General features: G+C 41.3%; 1 protein-coding gene across 1 annotated transcript; it reads right to left on the reverse strand.

Annotated features, from left to right (window-relative positions):
* Positions 1-1,007: 1,007 nt before the first annotated feature.
* On the reverse strand, positions 1,008-10,493 carry LOC137912618 (synaptic vesicle glycoprotein 2B-like). The gene is made up of 12 exons (XM_068756756.1): positions 10,013-10,493; positions 6,451-6,631; positions 5,185-5,336; positions 4,687-4,820; positions 4,266-4,355; positions 3,645-3,758; positions 3,478-3,566; positions 3,091-3,255; positions 2,865-2,998; positions 2,412-2,612; positions 2,163-2,322; positions 1,008-1,191 (listed from the first exon to the last, which is right to left on the reverse strand). Exons 1-12 carry the CDS (start codon positions 10,491-10,493, stop codon positions 1,008-1,010), a joined length of 2,085 nt encoding a protein of 694 aa, XP_068612857.1.
* Positions 10,494-14,422: the final 3,929 nt, after the last annotated feature.

Raw genomic sequence — 14,422 nt, forward strand, 5'->3', positions numbered from 1 at the left:
ATGTAAAATATGTAATATATAAACATCATCTGAAATAGGAAAATATGATCATTAGAACAAAATACGTAATTTCATTGTTTAATATCTTTCTCAATTTTAGAAAAAAGATGACAAATAAATTAACAAACAGAACAATTCCTTACAATTTGTCATAACAAGATGTGACAAATACAACTGTTTCTACATCATCACCACCTACAGAACACAGCTCTACAAATCAGAAGGGATAAAACGTGTCAGTCGAGGATAACCTGGGGGGAAATCCAGCTGCTGTTCAGGTTGGAAGAAATGGGAAGCTTTGGAGTCGGCTAAAAATAAATACAAAATACTCCTACAATTGATAAAATGGTTAATCCATGTTTATGATTAGAGATAACAAACCAAGCAACAACAAGAGGACTAAAGAGGATTATTTACAGCACAGGACAGGAGAAAATAAAGACTCGGCGAATGAAATTAAACAGTTTTCTTTGAATAACGACACCAGCAGAGCCGATGCCGCTGAGCCATGGCAGCAAATACGACAGGAATAAAATCAAATTCAGGCTGCGACTCGACGACCTCTCTCTCTCTCTCCAACAGGGAATGAACGCAAAGCACAACATGGTCACATGAACTACATCACCTTTCAAATACAGACACATTTTCATCTCATATTAATCTTTTCTTTACACAAAACTTCACACTAAACAAATGCTGATTGTGACAGGAGGATAGGCAGCACCGATAAAGAGGAAATGACAAACACTAGGTTTTCTACGTTGTGACAGCGATGCCGGGCGGCCTGAGGGAGCGGAGAGCAACCACAGTTCACATAGGCAACCAGACGGGCTTTCAAGATTTTTAATCAGACATAACCAGAGCACGTCCATAAACACAGCCGGCACAGCATGACCTTTAGCCCTCAGCTTTCCATTTCTCATTTGTCAGTTAAAGCTTGTATTTCCCAAGAAGCTCTCCCCACAGCTGCGGTAGAGGGAGCCTGCAGGCCGCTGCAGTTTGGCGATTCAAGAGAGGATTTTCTCCCGGGTTTCGGGCAGCTTTAATGCTACCATACCGCCGCAGACGAGGGCAGAGAAGGCCAGGAAGATGGGAACAATCTTTGTGATGCCGATAAAGGCTGCGAAAATGAAGCTGGCGACGACGGCCGCAAACTTACAGATCCCGTTCAAGATGCCGAATGCCGTCCCTCTGGAGATTGAAAAAGACAGAGAGAGATTAGATCCATCAATGTACATGACTGAATGCAAAGCACCTTGCAATGGGCAAAATCTTTTTCTTAATGAAACTCAGTTTCTATTCTCGCTATCACTGGAGAACAAATAAAAAAGATATATAAAACGTTATAAAATGGAAATAAATTTCAGATTTTAAGCATTAACATTCAATATTGTTGGGATTTATGACAACTCTCCAGCAGATCATCCATAATTGCTGCGATATCATTGCTAATTCATATCTGCTAATGGTGTTTGGTTCGACGTTTGTGATTCCAGGCTGGCACTGAGGTTTGATGCTTTTGGTATCAATATGGTGAAACAGTATCTTTCACTTTCCCAAGAGAAGTTTGAAGGTTATCATGCCTCAGGAATTTAGCTTCAGCTGGTGGAAACGGAAACTCTCAAGAGAATACACAGTTGGAATGTAATGAGCTGCTAATGTGGCCTGAGCGCTTTCTGATTTAGCCCTACAGATATTAAACATTGTTAATTATTGCTGGGATTCAATAACAAATAACCATGCGATTCTAGAAATGTTTAATACAAAATCTGTTAATCAAAGTTAATCAAGTGTGGTGTGAAGCCAAGGCCAATGTTTTTCCACACTCAACAGTTTGATTGGCAAGCAGCACACTGAGAGCTCTCACTGTACGTGTGAAATAAAACTGTGGGCTGGTCTGTCTACGGAAAACTGTTGATGCAGTTTCATTTGAAAGCTCCACTGACAGACCTCACCAAAGAAGAGGTGGGCATTTGTTTTTGGGAAAAGTGTTGTCTTCCCTCGCTGCCCCCCCCTCCCCTCCTCTAAACTCTTGCTATGCATTAGAGGAAAATGCCCGGCTCAAATTAGAGTGATATGATTCGGTGTTTAAAGTGAAGGAGTCTGCTGCATGGTCGGGGCCACACGGGACCTTTCGCCAGTGGTGCAGAGTTCGGCTGCACCTTTTAGAGGAGGGGTAGAGTTCAACAGAAATGACCTCCAGTCCGTTCCAGGCTGCTACGCTGGCGCCATAGAAGAGGCACTGCCAACATATTACAGCTCCTTGGCTGAAACTGAGTAGCAACAGAAACGTGCAGGCGGACGACACCAGCATGGATCCACCTAGACAGAAAGATAGATTGCGGATCAATAGATCAGATGCAATCGGTTTGATCGGTCAGAGTTTGCCGCACAGGCATTGCCGATCTCACCTATTATTCTGATTCTTCCTATCTTGTCCATGAACAATGCGGAGATGATGTTGCCAGGCAACACTGCCAAACTACCCAGGAAGCTGACCATGTAGATGACAATGTCGTTCTCCTCCTGGAAGTTTAGATGACAGCCTTTTTTCGGGTGGAGAAAAGTGGTGTTCTCCATTTGACAGTCTTTAAACTTCTCCTGCCAGAGATCTGCAGAGGAAAGAGGGTAATAAAAGGATGCAACTGCAGCAGCTTTGATTTATGGTTTACATTTGGCTGCAGTATCATTATCCTCTCAGTGCTCGAGGATAAGCATTTTGCAAATACATAATTAATGCTTTCACTATATATATATATATATATGGTAATTAGATTAAATAGCTTTTATTGATCTCTAAACTTTATGGAATCAGCATTATAAAGGTCCTATAATTTTTGTCCCATACTCATTTTTCTTGATACCTGTGTTATAGAAGACGGTGTTTTTGATGGTGCAATTCTCAAACAAGGTGTTGGTTGATTTGATGTCCTCAAAGTAGCAGTTTTCAAACAGAGAGTCCTCAAACTTCACAGATTTAATCTCAATGTTGGCAAATCTAAATGAAAGAGAGCGGTGCATCATTCAACACTGGTGTGGACTTTAAATATAGCATGAATGTGCATGTGGGGTGCTGTTGAGGAAAGTTACTTGTCATGGATGTACTCTCCTTCACGATGGATCTGGTTGATCAGAGAGAAGTTGAAGTGGAAACGTTCGACCCGTTCTCGGTGGAAGACTCTGACTTTCGACTCGTACTCCTCGTACTGCATGTATTTGATCATATCAGGGAACCACACTCCCAGCCCGTGGTAGCTGATAGACATTAAAGCATACAAGTCCGGGCCCATTAAATGAAATGATATGCATGATTAGATTTAATCACAGGGGTAAATTTCTTTTTTTTTTTAGCTTTTTGAAATGTTCTAAAAATGCTTGATTTGGAAAAAATTACCGGCATGGTTGCAAAAGCATATATTCTTTGAAGGTTTTTGACTTAAATTATTGACGCAGTTTGGACAAGATAAATGATGCTACCTGAATGCCAAGCAGAACCAGACAATAACCAGGAAGAGCCCTTGCAACCTGAGCGCAGGAGCAGACAGGGACATTATGTTTGCCATCACCTGGAAAGCAGACACACAAAGCATAAAGCCACTTTTCACATATTGATTTGATTGATTGAGTGGGAGTGATCTGCAGACCTGTTGCAGCACGGTCATGTGTCTGACGGTCCAGCGCTGGAAAGCAGTTCCAGTATCACTCTGGATCTCTATGAACTCATCGTCTTGAGTTTGTGGAGTCTTAATATTGGTCACCTTGACAAAGACACACATTTATACAAAAGGTATGATAAACATGCTCTTCCCTTATCTAAGTCCCTTTTCACTGAATACACAGAAGGAAAAGTGGTTGTGTTACTACGAACATTAACAATGACTCAGCAAGTCCTGACGATGTGACGGCAAGGCAGCATGACCGCATCCTGAACATGAAATGGATAAACGGCTAATTCTGCCATCGTTCATTTCACTGTTCACGCCTACTCGTCTGGTTTAATAAAGGTTATACAGCTTTTTTCTTATAAGAATATAGCATGCTATTTGTGACCTAAAATGAATGATGTGCAGCATGTCTGGCACAGACAGACATCAATGTGATGTTGAAATTGTACAGCCTACTGTATATATTTATTTTATCTTTTCTATGCCGAGACTTGTAGTCATGTCTCAGAAGTGAATAGATGAATCCAATCATGTTATTTCTGTAAATTAGATCTAATAATCTGTAGTTTGATGCATGTGTTATTGTAAATGAAGACATACGGTGAAAACTCTCTCCGGCTCGCCCTTCGCCTTCCAGTTAGTGTCATGAACTCGTCGAAGGATCATCCACGCCTCATCATGTCGGGCATTCTGAACAAACAAACATGCACCTACCAACTTACAATACATTAAAAACACTTCAAGCGCTTTCTGTCACACCTCTCAGAATTTTGGACAAATTTATTTCCCTCATGCAATTAACAGTGTTCTCGTGAGGTCTGGTTCTTATTGGATGGGGTCATAATTCAGAGGCATCCTAGCAGCCCTGCTGTAACATACAAGTATAATATCACACGTGGTTAAGGGTCTGACAATGTTGCATTAATTAAACATAGATGTGGTTTTTTTGCATTTGAAGCAGACTGTACTGTAATATATGTTTTAATCCTGCACATTTTAATCTGATGATGCTTTATATGACCTCCAGGAGGAAGCGGGGACTCTCTGGCATGAAGATGACTCCAACAAGTGCAGCCAGCGTCGGGAAGAGACACACAAAAATAAATAATCTCCAGCTGTGCATCTGGAACTCTGAACCGATGGCAAAGCCCCAGCCTGCAAGACCATAAAGTAAAGTCAAATGAAATGTTAATAAGTCAAGAAGCTTCGTAGCTGGCAGATTTAGTGTAGTGCCAGAAAAATGTTGTTTGAGTCTTTTAAAAATGGAAATATGACATAGATTCAAATTTGGAAATTCAATTTTCACAGAGGTAGCTGTATTTTTATTTTGACCTTCCATAATATATAATAATTCTCTAATGGTGGCAAACTTATGTCATATTTTATCATGAAGTGCTCATGCAAACTGAGAGGAAAATAATCCCGTATTTATACAGTCAAATCCTTCTACAGTGAATAATTACTCAAATCTATCACACGCTGTTGTAGCTGTGTGTAGCTGCATGTCAGCGTCTGTTACCATAGTGAGGAATGATCCCCCAGGCAGTGAAGGAAGCATAGAGGCCTCCAAGCATCCAAAACATGCAGAGCCAGCTGAGATGCTCGCCACGCTTATCCAGCTGCAGGAACTCTGTGAAGTAGGTGTACACTATTGGGATGGAGCCGCCGATCCTAAGGGAGGAAGCAGCAAGATAGGAAGCCTTCCTGTTAAAATGTACAGGAGGGAGTGGTTGACTTGAACTCTGCTGTTTGATGTGGACTATTGGTTAGAGTTAAATGATGCGGGATTGTACCTTAGTTTCAAAGGCCTACCCACAAAAGTGGATCTAACGTTAGTGGCCTGTCAGCCAGGGCCTTTCAGGCAAACTGAAACTGTCTGCATTGTTTCTCGCATTTTTAAGAAATGTAAGAGATATATAGTAAAAAAAATTTTTTTAATTAAGATAATGGCCATTGTCATTTGTTATTTGTGTTTCTATTTTTTATTATGATGATAAATCTTATTCAGGGTTGAGGAGTCTGCCTGTTCTTTGTGCTTTGTGAAGCCAGCAAAAGAGAGTGTTGATGACTAACATGGGGCTCGTTATCCCAGTGAATCGGCAACAGCTGAATGTTTTATTATGGTGACCTTGTATTATTATTATTTTCTTTAGCTTGGCAATAAGCTCTGACTTCAATATCGCAGGTCTGAGAACACTCGTGGCGCAATCATTATCAAAATGAATGTGTCTTTAAAAACTGCAAAATCAATCTGTGCATGGCACCGAGGTGCTGAGGACAGCAGGAAGCAAGCAATAAATCCCAAATGAAGCTTAAAACAAGCAAAGAGCATCGTTCACTTTTTTAATTGGTATAATAAAGGCACACTCTGTTGAACTTAACACAAAAAACTCTCCTTGTGTGCAGGATGCATCTGAATGTTTTATATTTTTATATTAGTAGTAGTATATATATACTATATATTATAATAAATATAGCAGCTAACCAGTCAGTGGATGGGCGTGGTGAATTCTGATGTCCCCTCTGCATATATTTATGATGCCCTCAGGCTGTTCTTTAAGCTGGTCTAAGTGCTGCTGAATTTCTTTCAAAACTTTTGCTACACAAATGCAGATATGTAGTCCCCCCCCCCCTAAAATGATCGAGACATTTTTTAATACAATAATTATTTATGGAAAAGGTCAGCTTTTACTGAATAAAAAATATATAGATACATTATGTAAATCTGAGTTTTCATTCTTTCGGTTTAAGGGATGAAAATGTAAATGTGTTTTATGTGTCTCACCCGAAACCAGAGCAGAACCTAAAGAAGAGGAAGAAGCCGTAGCTCTGAGCGAAGCAGGAGAGGAAGGAGAAGAGCAGGTCGATGGTGAGGACGTAGATCAGACACTTCCTCCTCCCCATCTTGTCACACAGACCCCCCCAGAGCAGTGCCCCAACCATCATGGCTACATACACCAGCAGACCTGTAAATGCACACAAGGTCAGAAACATTATGTTGTGACATTTAATCTTTACAATCCAGAATGTCTTGATGTCCCTGAAACACACAGTGTGAGCTCTCTGCATGAATTTTCGAAACACTTATACCTCAGTAAAGGAAAAAAAGGAGTATTAATCTCCACTAGGGGGCCCCCTTTACCTTTGAATCACCACACCATCAGTGTGTGCCGCTGCATCCTCGCAGAAGACGAGACCGTCACGTTATTCAATCAGCTTTCAGCTTCGTTCAGACCTGCTTCTGCAGTTTCCTTTTTGACATGTTACATCCTTTAGACCTGGACACTATCCCAGGATGCATTCTTGATTAGGTCACCGCTGCCATTTATTTCCTATGTTAGGTCTCAACAGTGACCAACTGTGCTGCCCACTATTGCACAAAAAAGATGACAATGTTTATGTGCATCCTTTTTTATGCACCTAAGGAGAGAAATATGCCCCCCCCACACACACACACCTGCTGCCAGGGTCAGGACCCAACGTCGGCTCCTCACTTCAGTGCATTGTTTAAACCTGAGGATCTGTACCTTCTGCCTGCTTTATGTTTTTACTACGGTACACACACCCCTAATTACAGCGGGGACTAAGCAGCTTTACAGCCTGTGGAGCCACAGTCTGCGCCTTCCCTGTGGATTACTAGACGATCCAAATGCTCACACGCCCAGCTACACATCCCTAAGTCATGCAACAGGAGACTGCTCGGGGCATCAGGAGACAGAGAGTCAAGGCTGACATGCCACCTACTATCATCGCCACGTTGTTGCTCGAGGATCTAAATGTGCATAGGCAGGGTGACAGAGTAGTCGTGTGAACTGAAAACCTGTCCTTCAGGCGGAGGCCCAGGATCATCCCCCGCAGCAATAGTAAAGTGTCCTTGAGCATGGTGAAGACAGAATCCCTGGAGGGGACAGACTTCGCCTTCTTGGAGTATTAAATGTGAATGTACTGCTAACACCTTCACCACTTGGCAACAAATCTAAAGTGCAAAAACCTGAAGAAGTATCCACCAAGCGTGAATATGTGACATTTAAAGGATGATGCCCCCCCCCAACAGATGTGAGGTTTCTATGGAAGTGCAGATGGCTTTGTTTAAAAACTTGTTTTTTATGACAGATATTATAAATTAAGCTCCCCGTGTTGTAGCTTCAGCCCAGAGTATAACGTAAGTTATATGACTATTGAACAATGGACAGCCGGTGGCGTGGTTCCACGATGGCTTGTTAAGTTATTCTCCATTTTCATTGTGACTCTCTTCTCTAACTCAGAGAATCAGACTAACTCGACAACGCTGACTGAATAATGTAGAAAGAGGTTGACAGTAGCTTGTCAGGAGCGTTTGCACCGCTGGCGCACAGTTGCTCTGCAAATGCTTGTATTGTCGCATTTTGCAGGGACAGGACAGAACAGGACTGTTTCCATGGGAACCCCAACACTTTGGGAGTGGCATCTCTTCATCTTCTACCTTCATAAAATAATGAACTTGTAAATAAGCAATGGTGCACGTAATAGTTCCGACATTGACTGATGTCATTACTGACATTTGCATTCCTGATCCAACAAACAAAACTAGTACCAGATCGCTAACAAATAAAAAACGCTTTGATGTAAGAGTACAGGTGGGAAACTAATGGGACATTATCCACACATCAGATTTGACATTTCATCAGGGCTTTGTTTAATGATGTTGTAAAGTGGAAAGGTGTTGTTAATGTTGGCTACAAAAGCCAACAAAGCAATTTCGGGAAGTAATATCCACACCAAAGAGGATGAGGCACGAGACATAGAACAAGCGGGTTTGATTGGAGGAAATAGAAGAAGAGATGGATAATGTGCATAAACAACGACGCTGACGTCGCCCAGCAGACAAAATGTAAAGCTGATGAAAGGAGGGGCTGCATTTAGCTGGACATCTTACTTGACTGACATATATTGTTGTGCAAAAACACGACTGACTCAATTTCTTTAAGAGAAAACTTTAAATTTAATCAAGCAGAAGATTCAAACCCTGGTAGAATTTTCTCTTTTATTTATCCAACATTCTACATCCCATCAAAACATTCCTGTTTCTCTCTCTCTATTGATTCAATTATATAATAATAATAATAATTATTATTATTATAATATAATAATAATAATAATAATTATTATTATTATTATAATAATAGCAGAATTAAGTGCATCAAACAGCCTCCTCCTTTTCAGAAACTGTTTTGTAGTCTGTTTGCTCCCCCAGACACAGAGGGGGAGATTAAACATGTCTGCTCTTGTGCATCTGGTGAACGGAGCATGAGTGTGAATCAGAGTGGATCATTCTGCAGAGCTACTTCATATTCCCTACCAATGATCAGTGTTCGCCTCCCTCTCTGCAAAGACGCTGTGATTTCACTTTCACCGGGCCCTATTCCTGCTACCACAGGCTGTGAGAGGCCTGAAGCGTGTCTGACAGCTCAGCACCACGCGCTGCAGCCTGCAAGGATCTCTGACGGCTGCAACATGCTGCCTATTAGCCTTGGAACACACTCTGAATGCAATCATCCCCAGGCTCTTCATCAGCATCTCATGAAGCTTCATCCCCAGGAGTGTGGCGATAGGCAATCTACCACAGTGGACACACGCAAGGCCTCAGAAATAAAGGACTTTAATTTACAGCTTTGTTTTCACAGCGTTAGGAACAGAGCTGATTGCCTAAGATCGTGTGTTTTGAGCCTGTTAATTGCTGTCATGCCATATTTGGGGGGGGGGGGGGGGGGGGGGGGGAATCAATCAAGATAACTGAACAAAAGGAAACACTATTCACATTCTACTGTTCTTTTGGCTTGTCTCATTGGGGGTCACCACAGCAAACCAACTTTCTCCACTTCACCCTGTCCTTTGCATCGGCCTCCCCAACACCAGCCACTCTGAGGAGACAGGTCCAGTCGAAATTTCACAACAAAGCGAAATTTCACAATAATATCTCTTACCTACACAAATGAGGTTCCGTTTTTGCTCGCCTTTACCAACACTGTGGAATTAGGAGTGGGCAAACAGATTTGTTGTATCTTCAAAAGCTATGGATCTCGATGCAGAAGAATCCGCCATTACTTTACCAAATGTGTGCTTTTTGTGAATAACTTCTAAACTAAAAATGATATCAAATATCACACGTGGTTAAATAAATAAATGTAGGACCTTATTTTGGGTGTAAATCACAATATAGGGGGACCAAGGTGCTTGGCGGAGGTCTGCGCTCTCTGAGTGCTTTTCTAGTTCATCTAATAAAATCTTGTCAAGCAAATGTTTTATCACTAAACCACATAATCTTATAGAAGCCTCGGTTTTCGCATCCTTCCTTTGCTGTCACTTACCCAATAGTCCTTTGCCAGAGTTGGATATGCACATGTCTTTCTCAGCACTGGGCATGACAAAGCCCACCACAAAGCCGTCCACGCCATCAGCCATTAGTGCCAGTCCCAGCACGAAGAACAGCATCCACTGGAAGCGTCCATGGCCGCATTCCTCCATGATGGCCTCATACTGCTCTGGCAGGTTTTCCTCCTCCTCTTCCTCCTGTTGGCCAACCAGACGGGCTTTCCTTCTGGCTTCCGTCCGAGCTGCCCGCCGAGCCTCCTTGATCTCGTCAGGGTGGGGGATGCCCTGGTACTCTCCCTCATATATCTGCTCATCATCATCTGCACCCTCAGTGGCATCACTGGCAGCATCATCGTCCTGTCCAGTGTAGTCCTTCTGGTAAGGGTATCCACCCTGACCGCCGCCATCCTGGGTGTAGGTGTATTCTCCACCCTCGGTCATCTGCTGGTTCACGTTGTTATGATAAGTGTCATCCATGGCTCCTGTTGGGGGGTTTGAGGAGCAGGACTGACTTTGCCTTGTAGCTGTCGTACTCTGAGGACGCTCAAGTCGTCAGCTATGATGAAACAATCGTCCAGGAAGCTGTATTGCTGCAGTCTTCTGGGTGTTCTCCAAGTCGACCTTCTGGGGAATCGCTGCTTCAATTTTTAAAGCCTCAACAATTGTAAATGACTATTGCCTTTTTTGGTTCGTGGATTGCTGCATGCTGAACCTAAAACACAATGCATTAGAAATATGATGTCAAAGAGCTTCACAATATGAAGATATTATAAAAGCATGAAGGCCTCAGCATTATCTCGACGCCTGGAAAAGCATTTCATGCACTCACAGAAGGGCAGATTCTAATTTCCCTTCATCTTATTTTGCTTTGTGTCGCTGTTTAACAGTTAACTTTTTTTCTAACTTTTGAAAATTTGATTGTATTACCAGTTCCCTATTATGACAAACTGATTCATTATAACTAAATTGCCTAAATACTAAATATTTGGGTATTTATAAGTGCGGGTGTTATAAGTGTTCGGGATCTATCCCTTGTATGCCTTGAATCCCTCGTCCCTCCTCACAAGCAGATAATCCATTCATCTGGCTTCCTGCTAAAACACTCTGGCGCCATTTTGATCCATCGCACGGCACTGCTGCAACTATGACTCAGACCTGCCTTGATTTCTGCAGAGGCCAGAGGCACCAATTCTAGTCTGATTGCATTTTAGGGATTCAGCTGGCTGCCACACACATCTCTGACATAATGAATGCATAAACAGTGAAGTCAGGGACACGTTCGTTCAAATTCAAACAACTGTTATCCCAAGGCTGGACCCTCTGTAACTTAGAGATAACAAACGATGATGCACTGGAAAATTAACGGCTGATGACCAAGCTGCATAGCTGAACATTAGGGAGAATTTAACTTACTTCAGAGCGGCTCTAATAAGATGTGAAATAAGACACATCTTGATTGAACTTTTGTGTGCACAGTCTGACTCAAAGTTTTTGCTTCTGTCTGATACAACTGCTCTGTATTCATAGTGAAATGCCTCTGTGACTCTTTCAAGGGCTCCCTGACCCTGACAGTAATGCCTTTAAAGCTAGGTAAAAGGTAAAATGACCTAACAATGGCAAATTCTTAAATGGAATAGTAGATTGAGAGAAGTCATAAAATCAGTAAACTGATTTGTGGGACAAAATCTATTTTTATAGCATTATAATTATAACTTTCATCTGTAAGGAAAGCAAAAAAATCTTTTAAGATTTATACTAATAATCGACATGGTCCGGTCCTGGAGATGCACAGCATCATACGATCTGTCCTACATGTTGTGGAAGATTAGTCAAGGAATCTGACTCCTCTTTAAAGGCGTGTAATATTTAAAATCTGTATTTCAATAAATACAAATGAGAAATGCTGCTCAGCTGTTCAGAAGAAGCTAATGTTTGTAGCACTTAATATAATTTGAAACTAATGTTGATAGGAAATGAAAAAGCAACAGGATTCATGGGACATGATTATTTTCTTTGTTTTCTTTTTTACTTCTTACATGTAAAAAAAATAATGGATCGCTCCAGAATCTCACAGGCACCAGTATGAATATCAATTCAAATTTATGTTAATTCATGCCAATTATCCCCCCCCAGACAATTCCATTATTTCTGGGATGTCACTTTCTTGTTCTTGTATCATCCTCTAGCATGCGGATGGCTGGTTTGTCGAAGTCTGTTTGGGACTGAAGCTGCTGCAATTTAATCCAGATTAGGAGTTCAGATTTTTTTTTTTCATTTTGTCCTCATTGCCTCACATTATTGTTTCATTTCAAACCTCGTAAAATTGTCTGATGGTGGTGGTGGATTATGGAGCCGGGATTGAAGCCCTGAAATATATTTGCTGCTCCTGGATGCGTGTTTATAAACGATTCCACAGTTAAATGTCAAATGTGCACATTATTTACCTTTATTTCCGACAATAATTGTGATATTTTGGTCCTAGTACATGCTGTTTATTTCAGTTTATTTGAGTAATGTGAATAATACAACTTGAATAATTCAGGAGAGGGCGAGAGAGCGGGTGGACGCTTGGTCTGGTTGAGCGATCGTGTGTTGCATCCATCATCCAGCTACAGCACACACAGCTGGTGCTTACATAACAGCCCGGCTGCCTATATTAATTTTCCTCCTTCTCCCTCCCTCTTCTTTCTTTTCTAACATATTGATTCATATTTGTGTTTGTCAATGTACCAACCTGAAACCTTTTACCCCCAACAAGCACAAAGCCCCAGTCTGCCCTCCGTGACGGCGCCCCTTTTATTAAAAAGTCAAAGATCTCGTTTGACTCGTGAAAATCAATGTGAGTCTGAGCATTAACAAGAAGAGGAGAGGTTGCACGGTAATTGATCAAAAGCTAGCTCAATCTCACAAGTGACCTTCTATTTGCTCAGAATCGGCTTGAGAGACATGAAACTGGCACCTTCACCAAATACAACTTGTTCTGTAGCGACAAACAGAACCACACACAGACAGATATTAACGCGTGTAGTAACAGACTTTGGAAAAATAGTTGGGCATATTCCGCAGAAGCAGCTGCTGCTCTGGGGCGAGGAGCTGCAGACCTTTTCTTTCCAGCTATGGTCTGATCATCAGTCATCCAGCAAATTGAAATACATTTAGCATGAGTGCAAACTTCCAACGCCGGTCACAGTGCAGCTCCAAATGTTTTGCTCTGCCTTCTTTTTATCAGCTGTGAATGCATTGCTCAAGGGCACACCATTGGTAGTCACTCATAGACAAGTGTGTTTATTTATTCATGTTGTCACTCATCCAGAAACCTGGATATAAGATATATGTATTAATTGCTATTTATGAATTTTGCTCCCCCCCCCGGCCCCCGCCCCCACAGATGTGTTATTTATCAGTTGCTCAGGGCAGCATCACATCCGCACAGTCTATACTATTTGTTTGTTTATCATTCTGCTTGAATCAATTCTTTATCTCTATCAAACGTGGGTATAAAGCAAAGAGTAATTCTTTGCTTGGAAATGATGAAAATTGCATCGTTACCATGTATATACATACATATACATATACATGATATCGTATTCCCTCAATAATGGCAGACATTGTCGAGCGGTTAACCTCACCTAAACGCCACTAATCAACAGTGTGAGATGTCTGGCTGCTCGTCAGGACAGATATATTGAGTTAAAAACATGCACAGACATCTTTTAATCTTCTAATTCGTTACATGTATCTGCTGGTGGAATAAAACAGTGAGTTTATTTTCATCTCAGCTACTCTAATATTGTAATATGTAGTATTGAAAGGTCAAATGATGATCCGAGATGACTCTTGGACAGGACTTGTCTGCAAACCTATCAAATGTGTTTCACAGTAAAACACTATCACAAAGTTATGGAGCAAGAATTGCTGATCGAATATGTCGGGATGAATAATGTGATATTTTCATGTCCATAGCTTAACAAAATGCTACATTGTCCCAAATACAATGGAGGGCAGTCAAACTGATTAGAGACTCCTCTGTCCTATACGTTTCTGGACTTTGACTTTAATTGTGCAATAGGACGACTTAAACTTGACGAAATATTTAAAACAAATCCTTGCTATATGACTTTTTAATAATGTTAATAGTTAAAAAAAATAATGCTGTTGTGGGAGACAATAAAGAATTAAAGCATGGCACCACAGGTATTATTTCAGCCTACATTATTTCTCTCTTGTCCTGTTAAACAGATCAAAAAGGACAGCATGGCCAATATTTGAGGGGAAAAGGGGGTTGTCTTACCAGAGGTGTCATCACTTGTAAAAAAAAATAAAAATAAAAAATCTCCTGGACCAAAAAGACTTAAAAAACTAAAGTCCAAGTTGTATATTCATCTGCCCAAACCCTACATGTCGGT

This window comes from Brachionichthys hirsutus, unplaced genomic scaffold, assembly GCF_040956055.1.
Source record: "Brachionichthys hirsutus isolate HB-005 unplaced genomic scaffold, CSIRO-AGI_Bhir_v1 contig_202, whole genome shotgun sequence".
Classification (NCBI taxonomy): domain Eukaryota; kingdom Metazoa; phylum Chordata; class Actinopteri; order Lophiiformes; family Brachionichthyidae; genus Brachionichthys; species Brachionichthys hirsutus.